Source organism: Brachyhypopomus gauderio, unplaced genomic scaffold (genome assembly GCF_052324685.1).
Source record: "Brachyhypopomus gauderio isolate BG-103 unplaced genomic scaffold, BGAUD_0.2 sc46, whole genome shotgun sequence".
NCBI classification, from domain to species: Eukaryota; Metazoa; Chordata; class Actinopteri; order Gymnotiformes; family Hypopomidae; genus Brachyhypopomus; species Brachyhypopomus gauderio.
In genome coordinates, this window is record NW_027506872.1 from 2,364,491 (window position 1) to 2,391,808 (window position 27,318).

At 43.9% G+C, this 27,318-nt stretch overlaps 1 protein-coding gene across 2 annotated transcripts; it reads left to right on the forward strand.

Annotated features, from left to right (window-relative positions):
- LOC143487080 (P2X purinoceptor 4a-like) lies at positions 1-26,737 on the forward strand. 2 transcript variants are annotated; one of them, XM_076986395.1, is made up of 12 exons: positions 3-349; positions 10,312-10,459; positions 11,442-11,513; positions 12,110-12,182; positions 12,304-12,400; positions 12,553-12,633; positions 12,778-12,919; positions 24,881-25,017; positions 25,176-25,269; positions 25,735-25,800; positions 26,100-26,195; positions 26,600-26,737. In XM_076986395.1, exons 1-12 carry the CDS (start codon positions 207-209, stop codon positions 26,627-26,629), a joined length of 1,179 nt encoding a protein of 392 aa, XP_076842510.1. In that variant the 5' UTR covers positions 3-206; the 3' UTR covers positions 26,630-26,737. The 2 variants fall into 2 exon arrangements, with proteins under 2 accessions (XP_076842509.1, XP_076842510.1); XM_076986394.1 differs by lacking the exon at positions 26,600-26,737 and having other exon boundaries at positions 1-349; positions 26,100-26,585.
- The last annotated feature ends 581 nt before the right edge of the window (positions 26,738-27,318 follow it).

The window sequence follows — 27,318 nt, forward strand, 5'->3', positions numbered from 1 at the left end:
AGGGACTGAACCCCCAAACGAACACCAGCACACGTAACCACAACTAAAAAAAATAGCTATATGGACATAACCATACGGCGACTACACATACACACCCGAAGGGAGGGGTCAGACTGTACAATTACAGTATCTTTGTATGAGTTTTGATTGTTCAGTTTGTTTTAACTTTTAGCACCAGCCGCCACAGATTCAAACCTGCAGAGACAATGACTTTCAAAAAAAGTTGTTACGTTTCTGTTATTCAATGTTTCTTCGACTACTCAACGGCGAAAGTGCTGGTGATCCGGAGTAAGTCGGTGGGGACACTCTACCGACTGTGTCAGGCACTGGTTATAGCGTACATCATAGGGTAAGTACCTTCTAGAAAGTGTTGAGATAATGGATTTTTGCTTAGCAGTAACATTAGCAACAATATATTTTACTTACCAGTAGAGGTGTTTTCAACTAAAGATTTTCATAGTCAAATCTGATTCGTCAGATTTTGCCTTTAGTCGAGTCGAATCGTTTTTTTTTTTTTAATCTAGAGCACTTTAAACGGGATCCCGTTCTCATTCAGGACTTTTCCCACTTCAAAGTAAAAACCTAAAGCACTCAGATGAATAAACATGGTAGGCTGGCTTTATTAAGCTTTTATTTATTTACTTATTTATTTTTTAATGAAACGTTAGAGAACATTAACAAAAAAACTCAAAAACTCTATGCAAAATGTCAAAAATATTTTAAATAAAATATGCCTGCCTGAAAATATAAGAAAAATTGCCACACAACACGACACAACTGAAACGACAAAAGGCAGAACTGGTTTTTTTTTTCCGACTTACCCGTTTTAAATGGTATGCCATGTTGGTTGTTGTTGTGCGAAATGAAAGACGTTGATGACATAACTTGCACTTTACTTTGTTTGATTCATCTTTATCTTTTTAAAAATACTCCCACACTTTTGAAGTTTTTTTTAGTAGCCACTATAATCTCGGCAGATGCTGACTATTCTGTAGCGTGTTCAGCTCCGCCCGTTTGGATTGTGCAACTGCAGGGTGTGATTTATTAATGTGTAGTAAGGAATATGCCTATTGTTAATGCACACACATCATTTAAAAATATGTATTAACAGAAATTAGGATGATTTTATTTGACAAAAGGCTATATATAACGAAAACAAAGACATTTCATGTAACAACTAATGCTTAGCAGCATCCTTGGGCACCCCCATGCAGTTAGAATGGTACATTTGACTATGACGTTCATAGTCGACTAGGGGGTATCAGAAGGTGTATCTCAATTCAGGGGATGCAGCCCACGAAGTGCGCATTTGTAGGCCGGTTACGTCACTGCGCCGCGACGAGGCTGTCCCAATTCGTGGGCTCCTTCTTATGCGGCCGACGAATGTAGCCTTCAAAACTCCGAAAACGAAGGACGCATCTGAGTATCCTTCGCGTCCCACCATATCCCAGGATTCATTGCTCTATGAACAATAGGCGCTTTTCACAACAAAGCGGAAATACGTCACCGCCGGGTAAAACAAGTTCCGGTATTCGCAGAAGATAGTTGTTGTCAATTCACCTCAGCATGGAGCGTGTGTTTACTTCATCCCTGTCGTCACTACCGAGACTGAATTTTAAATACGTTTCCAGTATCGTTGAAGAACATTCAACAACAAACGGTTCCAAGTTAAATAGAGGCTACAAATTGTTTGTAGAATAATTTATTCACTTATACCAGGGTAAGCTAACACCAGCTAGCACTAGCTATGTAACTAACTATTATTTAACGTATAGCTGGTTCCATTAGTCATCCTACGGAGTGGTAAAACAGTCTATATTAATATTGATTGTTTGGTTTACATCAGTATCAATAAAGTACATGACACACACCAAGTTATTACGTGTTATTGTTTATTCAGTGTCCAATATAGTCGACAGCAAAGTGATGGTCAGAGCTGGATGCTAGCAGAGCTAGTTTCAGAGCCGGTTTCAGTGGAACAGTTGCTGTCCGCATTTGAAAGAGCAAGCTCTCGACTAGTAGACGTTTGTGGTGTACTGCCAGCCGAGAGCTTGCTCTTTTCTAGCTAGATGCTATCGGATCACGGCTAGAAGCTAGCAAACCGGGGCTAGATGCTAGCGAACCGGGGCTAGAAGCTAGCGAACCGGGGCTAGAAGCTAGCGAACCGGAGCTAGAAGCTAGCGAACCGGAGCTAGAAGGTAGCGAACCGGGGCTAGAAGCTAGCGAACCGGAGCTAGAAGCTAGCGAACCGGGGCTAAAAGCTAGCGAACCGGGGCTAGAAGCTAGCGAACCGGGGCTAGATGCTAGCGGGTCACAGCTAGATGCTAGCGGACGTATGTGTACTCCCAGCCGAGAGCTTGATCTTTCAAACGCGGACAGCAACTGTTCCACTGAAACCGGCTGGGAACAGTAACAGTACTGGGGACAGTAACAGTACTGGGAACAGTAACAGGGAACAGCACCAACTTTTAGCCGCGAGCTTCCGGCTATGTATTCTGCAGCAGTGAAATGCTGGCTACACACAAAGGTACTTCCCCTCCGTATCACAAAGTTTTCCCCTTCATCCCTCCTAATTGCACAAACCCATTTTCTTTTCTGCTCGTCGTCAGCCGGAAAACCGTAGAAACTGAGATACGACTGTTTTTGCTTCGAGATCGAGCACCCTGGTGCACTGCAAAAGCTCTTGTTATTGGACTCAGCCATTGTTTAATGTGTAACGGAAGTAACTTTACCCTGCAACGAGAGCTTCCGGAAGAAAAAATGCGGAAGTGTGAAAAGGGCCTATAAACAGGCGGAGTCTAGTGTACGGGCCGAAGAATTCGTTTTTAAATGTCGGTATTTTTAAAATATGGACATTTATACTGCAGTGAGATGCTAAATAACATGCCAGTTATTAATGATATTGCAGGTAAACATGTGCTTTGAGTATTTACTAAAGAGTAACGTTTATAAAAATACATTGAATTTTGTTATGAAGTTATACTTCCCGCCAAACATGTGAATACATGTTCAACGCATTTTCTTTTAGGCATTTGTGGGTGATGTGATATTTGTCGGACAGCTCGCTAACACGTATGTAACGTATGTAACGGGGCAGAGTGTGGTCACGCAATACATACGTCTTGCGAAGACTAGACTGTCTCATTTAACAGCCGTGAGATGCAGCCTACCCGGCCTTCGAAGTGTGTAGCCACCGTGGGCTGCGGTCTACGCGGTCTACGTAGGCTGCAGCCCCTGAATTGAGATGCAGCCAGAGACCTTCACGGGTCGTTTTTTGAGACCCGCACCCACCCATATCCGCAGAGTACAGCACCCACCCACCCGCGAACCCGTGGCTATTTCAAAGTTAAATACGTACCCGCCCGGACCCGTTAATATTCTACCCGTTACCCATCCGTGCCCGTGAAAAATCACACAAATCGAAAGTATTCCTATAGAGCACTTTATTTTTAAATGTGCCTCTGAAAAATGTCAGTTCAACACAAAATAAAATCTAAGGTTGCTGTGCAGGAACAGTATTTAGAATCAGAATCAGAAATACTTTATTGATCCCAGGTGGGAAATTGCACTTATTACCGTAGCAACCTGAATAGGTATAAGCCCTCCCAAGATGTAAATTACAGTAAGAAAAAATGAACTTAAATTTATCTAAAACTATAAGGGCTTATAATACAATAACGGAGTATAATACAATATATAATTTATGTTATTGTGACGCCGGAGGCGTCGGGACAGAGGCAGCCGGAGATGGTGGTTGAACAGAAGGATGTTTATTGTCCATGGCAACCAAACCAGTAAAGCTCTTAGCGCACACTGCAAGAGATGCAAGGTAAAGCTCGTAGCGCACACCAGTAAAGCTCTTAGCGCACACACTATAAGTGATGCAAGGTAAAGCTCGTAGCACACACTAGTAAGGCGCGTAACGCATACACTGCAAGTGATGCAAAGTAAAGCTTGTAGCGCACGCAGGTAGGGAACGCAGTGACTGACACGCAGAGACCAGAGACACTCATGTATCGGCAATGTGCAGCACTGGACCAGACGACCTGCGGGCTTAAGAAGAGCAAAGTAAACAAGAAACAGGTGCTCAGTATGATGGTGATTGTGACTGTGGGAGTGGTTGCGTGCGCGGGGGTGTGTGCTGGGATCGGCTGCACAATTTATGTAGCGAACCGGTGCCATAACACAATGCAAAAAAAAATCTCTCTCACTCGCAGCGCTGGATGCAGGATTGAGAGGACACTTTGGGCAATTGTTGCCAGGTTGGGGAAATCGTCTTGGTGTTCTTTCTACCACAAAAGAACATCGAACGATTCGTCCTTAGGTGGCCTGAGTTCGATGTATGCTGAAACTTCATCCTCGTTTGGCTCACCCGTATTTAACTTACCCGCCCGCATTCCCACCTGTATTTAACTTACCCGCCCGCATACCCACCCGTAAAATTTACGATATGTGTAAAACCCACCCGTTTCAGCATCTATTTGCCTGTACCCGCGGGTACCCGCGGTTACCCGATCTGGTGCAGGACTCTAGGGGGTATTGTGTGGATGTGTACGTTGATGGCTAGTTGCCCCACCCACGGACCATGTGCTCCGGTCAGAGAACAGCTGCAACTTCTGGTGATAACTTATTGAGAGGTTTATTGATTTCTAAGCATTACAGCGTGTGCGTGTTGGTTTGTGTGTATGTGTGTGGTCTCTGCAAATTGAACATATGCAGAAAAGGAGGAATTAGGAACTGTATAAACCAAATTCTACATTATACTAAATTATGCAGAATATACAGTAATAATATCAAAATACACATTAAGTTACATTAACAATATATACATAATAACATAATTGCACCGAAGTAACATTAATGTGTCAAGGAAACCAAATTACTGCAAATGGCAGAAGCGGTATTCACTTCCGTAAAGTCTAGAAAGACGACTGTTCACGTGAACAAATTCGTGGCGCCGTAGACATGGCAACGTAACGTTTGAGAGCTAAATAATTTCTCAAACAATCCCAGAACGGTGGAAATAACACTACAGATCGAAAATACTACTAAAGCAATCCCAAAGCCACCTATTTATGTGATTTTAAACCAAGGGATAGCAAGGCATTTAGAAACAAGAATTTCCCATTGAAATGTACTGGAGCTCACGGTAAAACCAAAGTTACACGGTTACCGGACTAAACAGCATATAACAAACACAAGTGGATGAAATACAACATAATTACAAGTAGAAATGATGTACTTACATTATCATCAACGCACACGTGCACACAAAGAGCATAACATTTCAACAAGATGCTGGAGCAACACAACAAGTGTCTGCTAGCGAAGCACACTGAAAGTTAAAGTCGTGAAAAGCACGCAAATGCGTGGTGCGTCACAGCTGATGTCGCTGACATCACAACTCTGACTCCAGCAAGGAGTTTTCCACAGCCGCCCCTGGATTTGTAGAGCGCATACGTAGAAGAGGAAAGTCTCTGCTGGATTAGCGTGCGCTGGGTTTACTATCGTCAGGCATCTCCGGCAGCTCGACCAGCTTGGTGACAGGACAGGTGTAGAGGTTTGGCCCTTGATGTCCACCTCTGCAGCGCAGACTTTACCGTCATCGCTGAGGATGATACGGGTGATGCGCCCAATGGGCCACAGCACTCTCGGGAGCTGTGGGTCGAGCACCATGACGACGGCGCCTACTGCTATGTCTGGTGTAGCAGTTCTCCACTTCTGGCGGGGCTGTAGACTAGGTAGGGTGAACTGACCCCAGAAGTGGTCGGCAAGCACCTGACTGTGTCGCCATCTGCGTCGTCCCAGCAGGTCACTGGAGCTGTAGACTGCCTGGGGCAGTGAAGTGTCTCGCCGCCCCATGAGGAGGAGATTAGGGGTAATCGGGTCAAGATCGGCCAAGTCAGAGGATGCGTAGCTGAGGGGCTTAGAATTAAGGATGCCCTTGATTTCTATGAGCACAATCATTAGGACTTCCTCTGGGAGGACTTGGTCCTTTAAGACAGTCTGGAGGGAGGCCTTCACTGATCTAATCTCCCTCTCCCACGCTCCCCCAAAGTGTGGAGCAAGAGGGGGGTTGAATCTGAACAGGATGCACTGTTTGGCCAGCTGTTCCTTGAGCGATGGCTCAAGTGCTTCGAAAGCTTGCTGGAGCTCCTTCTCGCCACCACAGAAATTGGTGCCTCTGTCGCAGAGTATCTCATAGGGCTTGCCCCTGCACGCTATGAAGCGGCGGAGGGCAAGGAGAAAGGAGTCCGTGTCCATACTTGGCATCAGGACGAGATGGACGCAACGGGATGTGAGACATTTGAAAATGATGCCCCAATGTTTCTCTTGCCACCGTCCTATCTTGACGGTGTACGGGCCGAAGCAATCCACTCCGGTGGACCACAATGGAGGCTTATTGAGTCGGAGGCGCGCAGCAGGTAGGTCAGCCATCTTGGGGGTCGTAGGCTTGCTTTGCCATCTGCGACACTCGACGCAGTGTCGCTGGTGCTTCCTGATGGCTTGACAATCTCTAAGGATCCAGTATGCTCTCCTGATCTCTGCGAAGACTCTCTCCGGCCCGGCATGTAGGAGATGGTCATTGTAGTCCTTCACCAGGAGTTGCGTGATGGGGTGATCTGGTGCAAGGACAATGGGGTGAATTGAGTCTTTGGGTAGGTCATCAGTTGACAGTTCACTGGTCAAGTGTATTGACAGCTAGCTGATCTTGCTTGGAGCGTGCTGCCTCCTTCTCAGACCGGAATGGTATCTCAACATGCCTGAGTAGGTCTCGATTAGGAGAGTGGAACGCTGCATAGAGACATGACGTTTCCTTGGAGGGGGTTTGTAGGAAGTTGGTAGGTCCCTGTATGGTCCATCCCAGTAAGGTACACACAGCGACTGGACTGCCTTGAGGTCCTCTCAGTACTGGACGTACAGGAGTGATCAGGTGTGGGTGATTGGAACCAATGAGGAGCAAAGGCTGGACTACGCTGAAGCCTCGCACTGGAACCCCACGGAGGTAGTCGAACCTCTTCTTGAGCCTCTCTGCAGGGCAGGACTGCTCTGCGAGACTGTGCTCTTCTGCAGTAAAGGCGTGATTGATGGCGTATTTCACCCGAGTGTCGTTGGGATTGCATACCTCAAATGACACTGATGCTCCATTAAGCTTCACCACATCTTGTCTGATAGTGCGGAGTGGCAGAACTTCATCCTCCCTTTGCAGACCAAGATGCCTGGCAGCGGCGGGAAGAAGAATGGTTCTTTCAGAGCCATCATCCAGTACGGCGTAAGTATCCAGTGTCTTGTCTCCGCTGTGCAGCTGAATAGGAACAACCTTTACCATGACGCACCTGGAGTGACTGGACTGGCTTACATACACTGGAGGATGCAGTACTCATGAAGGGGGTCTGGCAGGCTTTGGTTGCCACTTCGTGCAGGACAAGAAGGTGTTGCTTGTTGCAGGTGGAGCATGGCTTCTTCAAGGTGCAGCTCTCCGGCTTATGTCCATGCCCACATCGCAAGCATTTACTCTTCTCCTTGATCCAAGCACCTTTCTCAGCTGTACTGAGTTTGGCAAACTCTGTACAAGCACTGAGGTAGTGTTCTTGATTTGAACAGTAGGGGCAATAAGGCTTAAAATGCTCTCGCTTCTTGGAAGCCTGACCGGGGTTGGAACTGACTGTAGAGGTGACAGAACTTTGTGGTGACTCTGAGCTCTCAGGTTGGTTAGTCACGTAGATAGTGGCGGACTTAGACTACTGGGGCTTGGCAGTCTTGTTCTTGCATTTGGGCTGCGTGACTTCAGGTTTGGAGGCTTCAGTAGCACGTCTTGCCACCTGTATAGCTTGAGCCTTGCATTCCAGCCAATGTGCAAAATCTGGAAGTGTGTATGTCCGATCACTGCCACGGCAGATGATCCCCTTGGATATGCAGTGCTCAGCAAACCGGTCTCTGTACGTGGCGGGTAGCTTACTTAGCAGCGTGTCCACGTGAGAGCCACATCTCAGCTCAGCTCGAGAGGGACCATCAATAGTGCTCAGCAGTCCTACTAAAGTGCTAACAGCAGATGAGAAGTCCTCTAAGGCCTGTGCGTCACCAGGCCTGATAGGGGGACAGTTCAGGATAGCTTTCAGCTCTCCTTGGACAAGCTGGCGCGGCTGACCATAGCGTTGTTCGAGGGCATGCAAGGCGCTACTGTATGGTGTTGGGTCGTTAACATACCTCTTGGCCTCCTGATTTGGCAGTTTGAGAAGGTCAAGAAGTACTTGGTACTTGTAGTCCTCGGTTAAGTGTTTGTGTGGACATAACACACTGTCCAGGCCTTTCTTCATCATGATGAAGTCACTCTCCTTGCCAGAGCTGAACGGGCTAAGCTTGGGCTTTGGAATGCCGTAGGAAGAAGCAATTGCCATTTCCAGGATACCCGGAGCTGTTGGGCCCCGTGGTGGGACAGGTTGCCTGTAGGGTGTTGGTGGTGGCATCCGAAACATGTGAGTAGCTGGCGGGAATGATGTATAATAAGTGTAGTACCCTCCGGATGTGTAAACTTCAGGAGGATAGGCAGGGTACTGAGGGCAAGACTGATATTGTGTTGATGGAGGAAGTGAATGCTGAGTAGGTCGAGGAATAGGATCACGCGGTGGGACAGGAAGTGGATGGTTCACTGACTGTGCTGGCAGAGCCTGAGGCATAATGGGCTGTGGCGCAGGCCATGGTGGACGTCCATCCTGTCGATGTGGGGTATGAAGTGCAGAGTTGAGGTGGGAGATCCATCCATCCTCCATGGGCACTTGTGCCGAGGCCTGGTGGACTGGCTGGGTAAGCATGGCTTGGTCTTGTGCACGTAGCTCTCCAGTTTGAGGCAGAAAGCCGGGCTGTCATGACGGAGAACCACTCAGTGACACTGGCTGCTGTAGGGGTTCTTCCCCGGCTGCAGTAGTGTAGCGGGTGGGGGTGTGCACTGGTATTGACCGATGGCTGGAGGTGTCGCGCAAAGGGAGGCAGCTGTTTGGCTGGGAAACTGAGTTCGTAGTCCCCAAGATGCCGTGGGAGCTGTCTCACCCTCTGGGGACGGTCTTGGGCGTCTTTCTCTCTGTCATCACCTTGGTAGGTCACCATAGCGCCGTGGGCAGAGCAATCCGGCTCGAAGGACCGTTTGTGTCGGACGTGTACTTTGATGGTCTGTGGGGGGGGGGCAACTAGCTATGTGCTCCGGTCAGAGAACAGCTGCAACTTCAGGTGATAACTTATTGAGAGGTTTATTGATTTCCAAGCATTACAGTGTGTGAGTGCTGGTTTGTGTGTGTGTGTGTGTGTGTGTGTGGTCTCTGCAAATTGAACATATGCAAAAGAACATAATATTTCAACAAGACGCTGGAGCAACACAGCAAGTGTCTGCTAGCGAAGCACACTGAAAGTTAAAGTCGTGAAAAGCACGCGAATGCGTGGTGCGTCACAGCTGACGTTGCTGACGTCACAACGCTGACTCCAGCAGGGAGTTTTCCACAGGTATAGTCGACTGTAGTCGAATCAGCGACTATTGCAGGTCACCCTTGTTATTACAAAAGCTAGATATGAATGCTGCATAAGGTGCATTAAGCTACAAAATTATATTCATAATTTTAGGGGTGGATTACAGAGGTTAAGCAGCATATCAGTGTGCTCTCTGCAAGATAGAAAAAGAGGATGTTCCACAGAATGTGTTAACACCTGTGCAAGATCAAAGAATATGTTTTAAGTTGAAAACAGGTTGTCAGCAGAGAGCAAGTGCAAAACAGTAAAAAGGTCAGAACAAGTTCACTGGGGGCAGAGTGGCTGACGTGTAATCTATTTTGAGAAATAGGCAGACAAGTTTTCGGACAGGAAGATTCCATTGTAGAGTAGCAAAGGTGGGGGCTTATACCCAGATCATACTATAAAGCAGGGTTTTTCAAACTATGGGTTTGAATGGGATGGGTCGCGAGCAAAAAAAAGGGTCGCTAAAAAATAAATGTTAATATATTTAATAAATTATTATATTAATGTATTATACTTTCGCGAGTGACCGTAGCGCGCGACTGCGCGAATGGCGCCCCGTCAACAACTTAAAGTGATTTGTCTAAACTATTGTTCATATTTCTCGATAAATTAATTAGGTTTTTATTTAATTTTTATTAAAAATAGAAACTGAGGCATTTTGTTATTATATTCAACAGTTCACACTTTATCATCAATGTTTTCCATGCTCTAAGATTCTGTTTTTGAATTTGAAATAAAAATAGTGGTGTCAGTGGAGGATGTTGAAGGGTGTGAGTCCAGTAACTCATCAGATGCTCACCTGCACAGGTATGTGTGTGTTCTGAAGAAGGGCTACCAGGACACAGACACAGTCATCAGCTCAGTGACCACCAAGGTGAAGGGCATCGCCTTGACCAACACCTCCGACCTGGGTTTGCGCATCTGGGACGTGGCTGACTACGTAATCCCCCCTCAGGTAGCCTCCCACCACACGGAGACAAAGGTACAGGGCAGATGACGCTACCCTGAGGCCTTGCTCCACTGCCCCTGTCACCCCACCCCCCCACCTCCCACACACACACAAACACACACACACACAGCTAGTGTGTTCAGCAGGAGAACACAGTAGACTCACACAGTCTCAGCAGATGAGGTTGTCCTCTGAACACTGAAGCTCTGTCTAAAATGCTGAACATGGCTGGCTCTGGGTGGTGTTAGGTTCAAGAGTGGTTGGGGTGTTTTAGGGTAGGACACGACTTCTCTTCAAACACAGCCCCATGTGACTGTCCTGTCCCTGGCTGTCCTGTCCCTGTCTCTCCACTCTCACTACAGAGTCTTATAGCATTAATGGGCAGGGAAGTTCAGTTCATTTAATGTATCAGTACAAACTACTATTCACATCTCTGCTGGTGGACTGGGTCAGGACTGGGTCAGAACTGGGTCTAGACTGGTCAGAACTGGGTCTGGACTGGTCAAGACTGGGTGTGGACTGGTCTGGACTGGGTCGGGACTGGGTCGGGACTGGGTCTGGACTGGGTCAGGACTGGTCGGGACTGGGTCTGGACTGGTTAGAACTGGGTTTGGACTGGGTCTGGACTGGTCAGGACTGGTCTGGACTGGATCTGGACTGGGTGTGCTGACTCATATGTTTGTGTATAGCAGATATTCAGTTAGTTCCTCATTTGCAAACCCTTTGCTGTAAATAAAGAACGTATATAAATGTATATTTATTTATGGGAGCTGTGTCACGGGCTACTGCGTATGCCGGTCTTGTTGATTTATGCAGTCGTTCTGTCTTTGGTGTTTGCATGCTGTTTCAAGTCTGGCTAGCTGGGCTGGCTAGTCACAGGTAAGAGCAGAAATGAAGTGTGTCCCTGCCTCGTAGTCAGGTGATGGTGGGCGTGGTTTCAACAGGCTGATGGACAGTGCCAGAGTGTAACTCTGTGCGCTCCTCACAGGAAGAAAACTCCTTCTTTGTGCTGACCAACCTGAACATCACACCGAACCAAACACAGTCCCGATGTGCTCAGGTGAGTGTGGAGACAAAGGTGTGTGTGTTTGGCTGTGTTAGTCTTTGTGTTGAGGTGTGTGTGTGTGTGTGTGTGTGTGTGTGTGTGTTAAGATCAATATGGACACAAGACTGGTGGCGTGCCGTGTTTATTTTACATTATTTTACATTTCGGACAAGATCACATAGGCCCAAGCCTCTCAGTCAGTAGAATTATAGTGCTGTTATACAAACAGCCTTTGAATTTGAAGGTAAAGGATCTGAATCAATATAAAGGCATAAAGCTGCCTTCATCATAAACATAATCATTGATATATATATATATATATATATATATATATATATATATATATATATATATATATATATATATATATATATATATATTATATATATATATATATATATATATATATATATATATATATATATATATATATATATATATATATATATATATGTTTAAGGTATTTATTGGGCATGTGGTATAATTTATTCATCCATGCAAGTAAACATACTATTCTGTTTGCCATGCCAATCACCACATAATCTCCACCACTGTCTGCCACAGGCATGTATGTTGTAGATCTGAGCTGTGTGGTGTTTCTTTTTGAACAGAACCCAGGCCCTGGCTCCACATGCTCCTCTGACCAGGACTGCAAGAGAGGTCTCCATGACAGTCGCCAAAATGGTACGTTCCGGCTCAGACCACTCACACCTACGGGGGAGGCCTCGGGATCCCTGCCGGCTGTTGGATCCAAGTGTTGCTCTTCTCCTTTGGGGATTCTTGTGACACTCTGACTCTTCTCCAGGTGTGCAGACGGGCAGGTGTGTCCACTTCTCGGAGTCAGAAAAAACGTGTGAGGTGCTCGCCTGGTGCCCTCTGGAGAAAAAGGGTGATCGACCTGAGTAAATGTCTGCTGCCTCAGCACACAGATGGCACTGCTGGCTCACACACACACACACACACACACACACACACACACACACACACACACACACACACACAGTGTTGACTGTTAACTCTTCTCATCACGTTTGTTTGTTTGTTTCCTCCTCAGTCCCCCACTGCTCGCTGAAGCGGAGAACTTCACAGTCCTGATTAAGAACAGCATTCGCTACCCAAAATTCAGCTTCAACAAGTGAGCCATGTCTGCATATGCCCTGTGATCTTACACAGGAAACCTCTCAGCACATTCTCAGCTGCCTGTGTGTGTGTGTTTGTGTGTGTGTGTGTGTGTGTGTGTGTGTGTGTGTGTGTGTGTGTGTGTGTGTGTGTGTTGCAGACGGAACATTCTGCCTCATGTGAACAACTCCTACCTGTCACAGTGTGTGTTCAACCGTGTGACGGACCCAGACTGCCCCATCTTCAGACTACGGGACATCGCAGCTGAAGCAGGAGAGGACTTCCAGACCATGGCAGTCCATGTAGGAGAGAAAAGTGAACCTTAACATGCTTTACTAATTACACCAGCACAAAGAAACATGCACGTTCAACATCATGTAGTAAATACTGCATACTGGTCTCTGTGGTAGTATGCGGTATAGGGTCCAGTATGCGACAAACGCAAACCATACTACAAGGTCACATGAATGTAAAAAGACTCTGCCCACCACCATTGCATAACGGGATACAGTACACCACAAAGATAGCTCTGGTAATGTACCGGAATATTTTGCAGAGGTAATACATTATCCAGATATCTTTTTTACTGGAAAAATATGGCAAATGCATTTTGGATTGATCACAACATTCTACTTCATTGGCATAAAAGGTCAAACACTCTCCTGGTTAAGATCCTACCTGACAGATCATTACCAATTTGTACTTGTAAACAACAAATGTTCAGAACGTACAAAGGTAAAATATGGTGTCCCACAAGGATCTGTATTGGGCCCCATATTATTATTCTCATTGTATATGCCAGGGGTGGCCAACCCGCATGCGGCTCTTTGCCTGGTTTCATGCGGCTCCCCAGCCGGTCCGCGGGCTCACCTGCACAAACGGGGCGACACACTGCTACATTTTCGTGGTGCGCGGTTAGTTTACAAGCCTAGCGAGCCGCTAATACTTTTAAAACCGGCGTAGTGGAAAACACGCATTTGACTGTCTTCACAGCTAATAATTTACGCTAATAATTAACACCTAAATCTACTGCAATAAGCTTATGTGTAGGGCTGCCACAAACGATTATTTTTATAGTCGACTAATCACCGACAAATTTTTATGATTAGTCGACTAATCGGATCATATGTTAATTGAACATAAAACATACAGCTTATCACACTAGAATGCAGCTGCTATTATATAACCATCATTAGATTTCAGCTATATGCTAACTAAAAATAAAAACAATTAAGACCATTGTTCATTAAACCTTTAATAAAATATGCAGCTTGTTGCAACAAATAATTTTAGCATAAAGTGTAAACAAATAAGGATAAGGCTTAAACAACACAAAATTAAATACATTAATATTATTTCTTTTAAGGTACCTGAAACCAAAAAATTATTAACAAAAAAAACGTTTTGGTCTCACTGACCAAATATAACAAAAGTGCCTTGTGTGTTGAGTGCTCACAACTGCATTGAACTTGACTATACAATCCCAATTTGCACAATGCTCTTGTTCATAGCCAGGAAAGTTAGCATTTCCACATGACTCGGAGAAAGGCTTGCTCTCTTTTGAGAGCAGATGTTCCCTGCTGCAGAGAAGATCCGCTCTGATGGGGTGGAGGTTGCAGGGATGCACAGAAAAGATTTAGATAGCTTTGACAGCGTGGGGAAACGCCCCTCATTTTCACTCCTCCATTGGACAGGATCATTCTTTTTAGAGAGTGGGGTCTCTCCAAAGTACAGCCGAACATCATTTAACACAACTTGGACATTTCGGTACTCCTCAGATTCTCTATCCTCATTTTCACTTTGACTGTCTGTATCAGACTGAAGGAGGGTTTTGACTGTCTGTATCAGACTGAAGGAGGGTTTTGACTGTCTGTATCAGACTGAAGGAGGGTTTCCAGAGCACTCTTTCTATCTGAACTATTGGCCCGCTGCAGTTTTGCATCCTGTGTCCCAGTTGTTTTTGCTTCTTTGACAGCAAGCACTTCAACAGTCCCCTGCAGTTTGATTCCATCTTCAGGAGTCAAAAACCTCAGCTTTCTGTATCTGGGGTCCAACGCAGCTGCAATAATAACTGGATTTTCTTTGTCTGCTGAAATAGTGGAAAGACTCCCCCATATCTCTGTTATCCCCTTTTCTACATTGGTAATGCAATGTTTTCCTGAGCTTGTCTCAAATTGGCATTGGTGTACTGCCCGTTTCAGCCCTTTGACCACCTGTGGAAGACCTGAAATGGTTGTGTACTGCTGTCCACTAAGGTAAACAGTAGCAGTCTCAAAAGGTGCCAACCCTTGCTTCAGTTCTTCAAGCAGCACCCACTGCTCTGGTTTCAAGTCGAAGTAGTGTTTCCCCTTCAGGGTTACCTCGGGATCTGAAAGAGTGGCAGTGACAGGCCAGCGCTGTTCAAGGAGTCTCTCTATCATGTGGAACAGGGGTCGGCAACCCAAAATGTTGAAAGAGCCATATTGGACCAAAAAAACAAAAAACAAATATGTCTGGAGCCGCAAAAAATGTAAAGCCTTATATAAGCCTTATAATGAAGGCAACACATGTATGTATCTATATTAGCCTACTATCAAAATGACTAAGTTAGCTACAAATACATAATGAGCATTCATGATTAAATGTTTATTCTCCCTGCAGTGTATTCTGTAGTAGGGGTGTCACGATTCTCTAAATTTACAAAATAATAGAACAAATAGAGTCTTAACAAACTAAACTCTACCCTACAAAATTTCTTTTAGTATATCCTACAAAATTTAGTGTCTTCATACATGGAGGGCAACATTTTAGTTTTAAGATTAAGATACTTTCGCGATTGACCGTAGCGCACGACTCCGTACACCTCGCGTCACATTCTGTGCAGTGTTCTTCGTAACGATATGTGGTAGTTATAAAGAAACACCCCTCAAAAACAGGGAAGGAACATTTACCTGACAAATTTTAATGTTGCTTTGTGTTTCAGGTTTGAAAAGTGCTGGAATTTAGGCCAAAGTACTTGAAAATTATTGAAATTGTAACTACTTCGTTTCACAACAAATATCTGTCTGACTGAACAGTTCTCTTGTATTACGTTAACAAATATGAGACACTTGTAATTCCAGGACAAAACATGAGAGAATGTGAAGACGTTAAGATTGGGCGTTTTGAAAATAAAAAACAACCAGTAAATAATGTGACGAAAAAGCGCATTATTTCAAATCTTTACGAGTATATGTATAAATATTAGGGGTGGGCATAGATTATTATTTTTTAATTTAAATTAATCTCACTGAAATCTTGAAATTAATCTAGATTAAAATGGCTCATGTGCGTGCTACCCTGACAAAGTCTTTGAGATACGGGTTCTTAATACAGAATACATTAATACATTAGACGGGGCTCATCTCCTGTTTCCAAAATGCATCAATGACTGCTTGAGAAAGCTGTTCTACTTTGATACTTGAAGAAAAAAAACATGCTCAATAAAATGTAGGCTACTCGTGTTCAACGGTTTATTCATTCAGTTAAACATGAAATTGTTAGCCTACATACTGTACATTAAAAGGGGTTGATAACATGTTTATTCAGCTAAACATGAGATTTGAAATGTAAGCCAACATTTAGTACATTTAACCTGTTTTCGGCAGCGGGCGACTCTTCCCCTGGGCTGCATCAGTGCTTGACCCAGCGTCAGCAGCATCAAACGGGTGCTTTGCGTTTAAATGGTACTCCAGACTGGTAGAACTCCTCCAATAAACTAATTCCACGTTGCATAAGGTGCAAACAACTTTAGTCTTGTCAATGTCTCCATTAGGAAGCTTCCTAAAAATGAATTTTCCATGAAGCAAACCTGGCGACTTCGTGGCTGCATCCATGTAAACACACGTACAATTTGTAATTCACAGGTTTGAAAACTCGTTCTCGCCCCTACTGTGCAATTTGGTTAGGAATACAGCCGAGTTAAACTATCAAGTTGAAAGTCATCATAGTTTGCTTACCCATTTTGACCCAGTTCCCAACCCAACTTTAAGAATAGATTAACGGCGATAATGTTTATATCGCCCGATAAGAGTATCAAATTAACGAACACTGTTAACGCCGATAACGGGCCACCACTAATAAATATTTAACTTAATTAAGTTTAACGTGCTGGGAATTATTGAAATGGACCTTGAATGTGCCGTACAAATGTTTTAATTCCACCTTATAAAGGTGTATGAACCCTGCAAACACGACTGTTCATTGCGCTGAAGCGCGGCGCGTGCAAAGTTACGCGCCGGTGTGTTTCCAACAGCCAACTGCCTCATCTCGCCCTGCTAATAGAAACGTGTGTCACAGGCTATGGTGCAAATCTTCGTTGACATAAATGTTGAAATTTAATTTCATTTATTCTACACATTCTTACAGCATTGGAAAACGTTAAGAATGTTGATGTCATGTTTGTCTCCTACAAAAACTATATTAAAACAAAAAATATATATCTCTCCCCCATCTTTTTACATTTTCAAACATTTTTTAAAAAGCTCCAGGGAGCCGCTAGGGCAGCGCCAAAGAGCCGCATGCGGCTCTAGAGCGGCGGTTTGCCGACCCCTGATGTGGAATGTACTATTCCATCTTGTGCTGACATCATGGATCAGTGCATTTTGCTTAACATTCATTTGCTCCTGTTTCATCTTTAGCTTTGTACTAGCCAGCTCATTTTCTTAAAGTGCTCCACTAGCTGCCCAGCAGCACCTAGTGCTCTGCTGATGGCGGTTTCTTTGAGAGCAGTGTTTACTATAAGCTGGAGTGTGTGTCCAGCACAGCGGACAGAGGCCCATCCATGTTTGTCTTCAAGCAGTTGCATTGCTGCCACCATATTGGAACCACTGTCGTGCACCACTGCTTTTATTTTGGTCGGCAATATGTCAGACTTTGTTAAAATCTCTTCCATCCATGTCATTATATTTGCACCAGTATGCCTCCCTCAAGAGGCATGGTAGAAAGATTTATGGTCTTCATCTTCCAATCTTCACTCAGGAAATGGCAAGACATACCAAGGTAAGCTTCTGTTGCACGACTGGTCCACATATCAGCAGTCAGCGTGAGGAAACCTTTGACACCCTTGAGGGTCTCCTTTACCTTAAAGACATGAGATGATTTGTAATAGTAAGCATGATGAAGAAAATTATATACATTTTCTTTTTCATTTTTAACAGTATTTGTTTATGCATAAACCATTAAATGTATTTACCAATTCAATAATCCAGTTAGTTAAGTAGATTAAATAACAAACATTAAACATCTATGTTTTGTTTTTTTTTAAACGTCACATAACTTAACCAGAATTAATGTATTAGTTGCTCAGTCAGCAAGCTCTTAATATTATTTCATCATGAAATTTGTAATATTCTTAATTGCTTGCGTGTGTGTGTGTGTGTGTGTGAGAGAGAGAGAGAGAGAGAGAGAGAAAGAGAGATCTATGATCTTGTAATTCTTATGTGTGTGAATGTTGCTTGTTCATTAAATTATTTATTTATTTATTTATTTTACTGTATTGTTGTTGCTTTGGCAGTATTGTGTTAATACATTCATGCCAATAAACGAAATTGAAATTTAGAGAGAGAGAAACTGACCTTTTCAAAAGTTGCAAAATATTTCTTCTCCATCAATGTGTTGAAGTGAGATCTGCCTGGTAGGTAGTGTTCATGGTAATCCGGGTTAAACTGTTTTATCATGTTTTTAAACCCTTCATCGTCTACCATGGACAATGGTCTCATATCCGTCACATGTTAAGTATGGACTCAGTCAGGACATTTGCTTGCTGAGCTGTGCATGTCGCTGGCTTTGTAACAAAGCTGTCCATTGAAGAACGTACTTTTTTAGCACTGAAACGTAACGTTAGAAAATATTAGCATTCCAATTCAAACACATCACTTTTATAACGTTACATAGGGTGACCATATTTTTATTTGGGAAAACCAGGACACTTTGTGTGTGTGTGTGTGTGTGTGCATTCGCTCACTTAACATAGGCCCACGTAATCGTTACCGATGAAGGTAATTTAAAAACCAGGACATTTCCTCACTTAAAAAAAAAAACCCGGGACGCCCGGGACAGGACGTGAAATACGGACATGTCCCGGGAAATACGGACGTTTGGTCACCCCAACGTTACAGAAAACACATGAATGCGTGTGTCACGCCCAGCCCCTCCCTCCTCCCTGGTCCCGCCTAGTTTCCCTGTCCCCATGGTTCTCCTCCTGTCTGCCACGCCCCTGCCATCAATGTCCCCACCTGCGTCTCGTTTCACCGTCTTGTTTTCTGTGTATAAAATCCCCATGGTGTTTCACTCCCGTGTCGGTTGTTGTGTGTTTGCTGTGCCATCCCTTCACTTCTCCCTCATGGTTATTGGGTTTGTTCTGGTTTCTCTTTCCTGTTTTGGTCTTGTCTCTCTTTGTTTAAGTATTTAGTTATTCCTTCGTACACCTCTTCCCTTCTGTTAGTTTCCCCCGTAGGTTCTGTTTGTAGTAGCGTGTCTCCTTCTTTTAGATTCGTATGTTTACCTGCGTGTATGTATCTGCGTTCGCTTGTTTATTTTGTCCTAGTTCTACGTGGGTTGTTAATGATTCTAGGGATTGTGTTTCATGCGTCTGTGTGTTGGTCTGTGTTTTTGTGCTGTGTTCCTGTCTTGTGTAATCAAGTTCGCGCTTTAGTGTTTCAGTATTTGTTGATGTCTGTCGTGGCATGTTTGTACTCTGTTTACTAAGTTGTTCTTGTAGGTTCTCTGTTTTGTCTTTTGCATGTTCTCCTTAGTTTACTTACCGCTTCACCTAGTTATTTTCCTTTGTGTGGTCCGTTGCCTGCTTTATTTAATAAATTATTCTCTTTCTTGCATTTGCGTAACACCTGCCCCCTTGATTCGTTACAGCATGCTAAGGCTAATGTTAGTAATTATTCATCTTGATAGCTGTAAAAATTAAGTTAACGCTCAGTTTACGCTAATTTTAGCAGCTAACTAGCAATTTAGTTAGCGAGATCTTACAGAGATGATGATGATCCCTCTTCATCACTGTCAGCCACACCATGCTTCCATTTCAGATGTTCATGCATAGCGGTTGTGCTACCGTGGAATGCAAGTTCTGCTTTGCAGATATTGCACTGCATGCGTTTCTCTTTGGTTTTTTTTAAAGTGATCCCACACTTTTGATATCCGTAGGCGGGTAGCCATGTCTGAGCCTATTATACAGAGCCTGTCTGTATTACATCCAGGGATGTCTTCCTCTGCCTACCACGGTTTCAACTACTGCGCATGTGCGTCAAGGACAGAAAGGCAAACAGCAGTTTGAAGAGAAAAACGAAGAAAAAAAAAACAACGAAACGACGCATCGACTATTAAATTAGTCGTCGACTATTTTAATAGTCGACATAATCGTGACTAATCGACTAATCATGGCAGCCCTACTTATGTGTCACTATTTATTTGGATCTTTCATTTGACACACATATATGCAATGTTACTATGGCTGCCTTTTTCCATTTATGTAATATCATCAAGCTGAGACACTTACTTTTGTTAGCTGATGCAGAGAACCTGGTTGTATTGAGTCACACTCAGACGTTACAGTACCCCCCCCTCAATGCGTGCCACTCCACAAAAACCACTAAGGGAAGGAGACTAAGACCCCCTAACAGGGAAACACATCCAATCTAAAGGGGCATGTAACAGGGACAGGGCCAGGAACACAGGAACAGGAGCGTGAAAAGGCCCAGCATAGCAGGGGGTACGACTCGAAGACCTAGACCTAACGTAGCAGAGATCAGGAACAGGGGACCACAGGAGGAACTAGAGCACACACCAGAACAGATATGGACCCGGCAACAGCGGACAGAGCAGGGAACGGGGCAGTACTAGCCCGAACCAGGTTCAGGTTGACTGTTGAGACCGGGGCAAGAGGAACAGGGATGGACAAAAGAGGGCAGGAAATAGGTTGGGGTGAGGGAACAGGACCAGAACAGACAAAAGAGGACTCTGGGGGGCAGACAGGACCTAAATTAGAACAAGCCAACAAACTAAGAGGGGAAAAAGTAAAGACAGGACGAGGAACCGCGTCATAACTAGAACCAACTGGATCAGAAGACTAAGACTAAGAGAACCAGAAACAGGGGAACAAGACATAGAGGGTGTAGGATCTGACATAGGCATAGGCATATGCACTAGAGGTGAACTAAAGTACCTAGGATTGAGAAGAGAAGATGAGATTAACACTGTGGTGAGAATTCTGAGAACAACAGATAAATGAACAGGAATTAAATGGACAATGATACGGGGAACAGACAAGGTGATCGGGGTACATAAGATTCAACCATGGGCATAGACAAAGGAGCTAACACAACAGGCACGGGAATCAATATAAATCCAGGAACCGGGGCCAGGAGCATAGGCATACTCTTAGGGTCCATATGATCAATCAGTCCAAACATCTCCTTTAACTTGGTTGACTGAGCAGTCACAGAAATAGACTGAACCGTCTGTGGGGTACACCAGTTCGTCCAAGTCCCTGGGCTCAGAGGAGCCTCTTGAAAAGGCCTTATCGTCCCCAGAACAGGCCGTTTCTGGGCCATGAGATCAAGTGAGGGTCCCTAAAGGCTCACAGGGCTAGGCCCCAAGTGGACCTCAGGATAAAGAAAGGCAGGTGACTCTCACCAAGTCATAAGAGTGGGAGACAACGACCCTGTCCGGGTCGCCGAGGCAGGAGACGGGTGTGACCCCGTCCGGGTCGCAAGTGAGTCCCTGGAAAAGACTGCGCAGTCATTAATGCACATAGAGGAGCACGAAAATCAACTTGGGCAGCGGCTGAGGCAGGCTGAGTAACCTCTGTTAAGGAAATGTCCTTGGGTGTAACTGCAGTTTCAGTTTTGGGAACTAGAGGGGCCTCAAAAGGAGAAACACTAGTTTCTATATGTGCATGCAACTGCATAGCCTTTCCTACTTGGTGAAAGGGACAGGCAAGATTGGCTTAGAGGGATGAACATCTAGGTCCTTCCTCAGGTTAGAGTCCTGCACCGGGTCGGGTACCCGCGGGTACGGGCAAATAGATGCTGAAACGGGTGGGTTTTACACATACCGAAATTTTACGGGTGGGTATGCGGGCGGGTAAGTTAAAATACGGGTGGGTATGCGGGCGGGTAAGTTAAATAAGTGGTCATTTTTAGTAGGCTTTTATTTGCTACGTAATGAACATAGTGTTACATTTTGCCTGATTAGCGCTTCCCGATGGTGGTGGCGAAGCTCAGGGGAGCTTACTTATACCGTAGCTCCATTGGCCAGAGCGGGCTGAACTTTACTCTTCACCTGTTCTGGGGTAATACCCAAACTTCGGTTCTTTTCCAGCGGAAACATGAGCAGAGGCTGGTTATAACGCAGTACCGGGCATTTATTGTAGCTTGCTTGGTGGTTACAAAGCAAATGGGTGGCCGTGCTAGAACAAGGAAAAATGACGAGAGAGAACTTGGCGTTTAGGATTTGTGATCTAAGAGCGCAGAACGCAGCTCAAACCTGGGACTGTGGACGATATACTGTTCCTGCACAGTAACCTAGGATAGATTTGTGAACCTATGCGATTTTATTTAGTTGTTATACTGGCATTTGTTCCCTCTCGTTTTGCAGTTGCTAATTTTAGATAGGAATAGCCATACTGTTCCTGCACAGCAACCTTATATTTTAATTTGTGTTGTACTGACATTTTTTTAGAGGCGCATTGAAAAATAAAGTGCTCTATAGGAATACTTTCAATTTGTGTGATTTTTCACGGGCACGGGTGGGTAATGGGTAGAATATTAACGGGTCCGGGCGGGTACGGATTTAACTTTGAAATAGCCACGGGTTCGCGGGCGGGTGGGTGCTGTACTCTGCGGATATGGGTGGGTACGGGTCTCAAAAATCGGACCCGTGCAGGACTCTACCTCAGGTATAGACAGTGGGGTGAAGTAAAACATCAATTGTACTAAGAACTAGGGGTGTATTCAACTAAGGATTTTCATAGTCGAATATGATTCGTCAGCTTTTCCCTTTAGTCGACTAATAGTCGAATCAGGTTTTTAAATTTTTAAAATTTTATTTAGAGCACCTTAAACGGGATCCCGTTCTCATTCAGGACTTTTTTCCTCTTCAAAGTAAAAACCTAAAACACTCAGATAAATGAATAAACACGGTAGGTTGGCTTTATTCAGCTTTTATTTATTTACTTATTTATTTTTTAATGAAACGTTAGAGAACATTAACCGCCAGAGCACATTGCGCATATCGAACTGTCAAATAAAATATGCCTACCTGAAAATATTTTTTTAAATGCCACACAACAGCAAAAATATAAGGAAAGGTTCAAGTAACGTGGTTTAAAAAGCAAACAACAAAAAATGTTTATAGGCTTACTTGCCGAGACAAGACGCGACGACACGACCGAAACGACAAACGGCTGAACTGTTTTTTTCGCCTTACGCGTTTTAAATGGTATGCCATGTTGGTTGTTGTCGTGTGAAATGAAAGAAAGTTAATGACATGACTTGCACTTTACTTTGTTTGATTCATCTTTATCTTTTTCAAAATACTTTTGAAGTTTTTCAGTAGCCGTTATAATCTCGGCAGATGCCGTGCGTATCCTGTAGCGTGTTCAGCTCCGCTCGTTTGGATTGTGCAACTGCAGGGTGTGATTTATTAATGTGTAGTAAGGAATATGCCTATTGTTAATGCGCAAACATCATTTTAAAATATTTATTAAAAGAAATTAGGATGATTTTATTTGACAAAAGGCTATATATAACGAAAACAAAGACATTTCATGTAACAACTAATGCTTAGCATCATCCTTGGGCACCCCCATGCAGTTAAAAAGGTACATTCGACTATGACGTTCATAGTCGACTAGGGGGTATAGTCGACTATAGTCGAATCAGCGACTATTGCAGGTCACCCCTACTAAGAACTACTCTAATGTTATCTCCTCCTTGGGCTTTCTTCCGAGAAATATAATGCTGGGCCCATTTCAGAGCTCTACCCCTGAGATACTGACATAAAAATCTGATCTTTATGTGTTCAGAAGGTTTGGAGCATAGTAAGAATTGAAAATAAAAGTCAGCTTTGAAAGACAAAGTCCTAGGACTTACCTATTTAATCAAACCTTCAGTTAATATTCTACAAGTGAAGGTGTGGAGCTCGGGGGCCCCCAGTCATTGAGTCTTCTGGTAATCTTAAATGTTGATGCTGTCATCCAGCCATGTCATGGGATCACTCTACTTGTGACAAGGATTTGGGTGGAAAGCAATGTCTCAGTGAGCGCTCATGCCTGTGGTCACCTCTGAACCCCTCCCTTTAGTTATGCTGCTATAGATTAGCCTGCTGGAGCCACATGCTAATCACTGGTACGTGAGCTATTGTATGTTTAAAAAAATGGTTGTTTAACTTGACGTTCACATACAACCTGTATTTTATATCTTGGTTGCATGCTTATACCTAAGACGATTTAATACAAGCACCTAGGGGATGGTCTAGCTTGCCAGTAGATGTGCTGATGCCATGGTTGGATGTGCCATTGCTGCAAGAGGAAGCACTGATGCTAATTCCTAACTGAGGGTCATTATCTGCACTGAAGGGATTGTGACTACTTGGCCTGGAATTAGAACTATAACTACAACTATAGAACTATATTTGAACTATAAATACGGACTTCTGCTAGCAGGCCGCCCAATGGAGGATGGGTTCCCTTTTCAGTCTTGGTCCTCCCAAGATTTCTTCCTAATCCCCGCCATTATAGGGAGTTTTTGCCTCGCCTCTGGCTTGCTCATTAGGGATCTGGACCCATACAATTATAAAGCTGCTTTGTAACAACATGTGTTGTAAAACGCGCTATATAAACAAATTTTACTTGGACTTTGACCATCCCAGCCCATTTTGTTTTGAACAAAGCCTCTATCCCATCCAGACATGTTCTGTAACTGTCCAGTGGTGGTGTTTGTGTTGTTCAGTATTCAGTGGTGGTCCTCTGTCCTGCTGTTCAGTGGGCTGTTCTGTGCTGGATACTGGTGGCTTGATGGTTCTTCTGCTCTAAGTGCAAACTTGTATTTCCTGGTGGTTAACTGCTCCAGATCTCAGTTCAGTAGTTTTTCTACATCAGAGTGTGGTTTGGCCATCGGTAGAAAGAATCTGACCTTAGGCCAGCTTTGGTCACTGGGTGTCCTTTGGGGTGCCATAAACATGGCTGTAGAACCTGACCTCAGGTCAGTTCTTTGTCTCTATGTATTTCACAGGGTGGTGTGATGGGGGTGCAGATTCGCTGGGACTGTAATCTGGATATGGCTGAGAGCTGGTGCGTGCCCGCCTACACCTTCCGTCGTCTCGACAACAAGGACCCAGAGAACAATGTCACCCCGGGATTCAACATCAGGTTGTGCCCTCTGCTGGTCATTCAAATAAGTGTTGTCAGATCAGATCAGATATACTTTATTTATCCCAGGGGGAAATTGCAGTAATTTTTTAAAATAAAAACAACCACAAAGTAGAAAAACTTATTTCTGAATTATTGTTTATGTGAAATACCTACAGGTTTGCAAAATATTACAAAAATGATGTAGGCCAAGAGACCAGAACTTTGATCAAAGGCTACGGCATCCGCTTCGAGATCATGGTGTTTGGAAAGGTGAATCTCACGTCAACATCCCTCTCTTTAATGATGTTCACTTCACCAATAACAGTGCCTTTAACAACATACTGATCACTTGTGCACAATCCTTTAGTGATATTCTAAACACTTATCCAATGACAACACGGCATGCTTTAAAAACTTTCCAGACTCCGTCTGCTCATAAGAGTCTGTGTAATCGGACAGACTCATGAGGCTGATTTAGATCCATGTGCAGGTTTTAATAAAAATATAGGACAATCCAGACAGACAGAAAATCAGGGGTAAACGCTCAGTATGCAAACACTGGTGGAAAGACAATACTTCGCAGTGAGAAAGGGGCTGTGCGGGTTTACATAGCCTGTCCATCACTCCTGATTGCAAACAGCTGATCTGTTTAAAACTCCGGGGAGTCGGACCTCTGGTGGCGAGGCCTGGGAGTGCAGGACCTGGCAGACTGTGTGTTCATGTCTTCCATCACAGGCGGGGAAATTCAACATCGTGCCGACTTTGCTCAACATAGGCGCTGGCTTGGGTCTGTTGGGGCTGGTAAGTGCTGCCATCAGAACCCTGTAGTACCTTGACTGATCCCAAATCAGGAAGCAGTGAGGGGAAAACAGAAACCACTGTGCTGTGGTACTGTTCTCTTATAGCTCTGTCCATTATGGAGGCAATTGCTGTCAGAACTGTTCTGGGACCAGATTTTGTGTAACAAAAATGTATATAAAATTTCCTATCCCCAGTTATATGGAATATGAAACTGATCTTGGATCAGCACACCAAAATGATTGATACTTGAACACTGAGTCTAAGACCTTTGTAACGCTGACCTTTGTGGTTCTCCAAAGGTGAACGTGGTGTGTGATTGTATTGTGCTGACGTTCATGGAGAATAAACAACAATACAATGAAATGAAATATAAGTATGTGGGTGACTTTGGGCTGGTGAGTTTGTGTTCTTTATTTACATATACATACAGTTTCATATATTCACATTTTTCTTGGATATTTTCTGAATTATCTTTGTGTAAATTATCTTTGTGTCTACAGTTCTGCATTTGTTTAATTTTCATTCATTTTTTAGCAGTATTTTCAGAATCTCTGGTGTGTGTTGCTAGTACTAGGGCTTCACTCTTCTATCAGGAGTCAGAACTGCTTGACTTGTGTTCACTCCTGAGTCCAGGTCTCGTGTGTGTGTGTGTGTGTGGACTCAGTAATAGCAGTGGGGGCCAGACAACTTCAGTATGTGAACATGACCCACATGACTGGCAGTAACATTACAGGATTGGCTGTTTTCTACCTGAGAGCTCCAACACCTTGACTGATCCTTCATTTGTTTATTTTAACAGGTGTCCACTGAGCTTCCTGAACTACAGTGAAGTTCTGAAGATGACTGGACCTGCTTGTATATGTTATTACTGTTGATTTTTTAAGCCATTTGTAAATTAATTACAAGCATAAAGCAAATAAATGAACTTAAACATTTAGTCCCTCATATTTATTATGTGTGTTTATCTTAAAAGGAATTTCACTGTCTTCAGGAAGTCCAGATTTTCTACTGGATCAAGTCAAATTTAGTGAATCCTGGTGAATCCTAGATTTTTATTGAGGAATAAAGCAGACATTACAATGAATAAAAAATAGTATAAAAGGAATTAAAAAAAGATATATACAAAATCATTTAAAACTTCCTCAGTTTTTTTGCATTCTTGGGGAGTTCCCATCCCATATAAAATCAGCAACACTTTGATCAAGAGACTTAAAGAATTTCTTGGGTAGCATCAATGGGATGTTTTGGAACAGGAAAAGGAACCTGGGCAAAACATTCATCTTAATAATATTAATTCTGGCTATTAAAGATAATGGCAGTGATCTCCATTGTTGTAAGTCCAATTTAAGCTTTTGCATTAGTGGAGCAAAATTATTGTCAAAGAGGGATGTGCGAGTGCGAGAAATGTGAATACCCAGATATCTAAATCCTGCAGCAGCAAATTTAAAAGGAATATCTGACTGTTTCAGTGAAAGTGCAACTGAATTAACTGGATAACACTCACTCTTCTGTACATTC

Coding starts and splice junctions, on each gene's coding strand:
- LOC143487080 (XM_076986394.1), top strand. CDS start 207: ATGACTTTCAAAAAAAGTTGTTACGTTTCTGTTATTCAATGTTTCTTC. Junction 12,634..12,777: donor CCAAAATTCAGCTTCAACAA/GTGAGCCATGTC, acceptor TGTGTGTTGCAG/ACGGAACATTCTGCCTCATG. Junction 12,920..24,880: donor TCCAGACCATGGCAGTCCAT/GTAGGAGAGAAA, acceptor TGTATTTCACAG/GGTGGTGTGATGGGGGTGCA.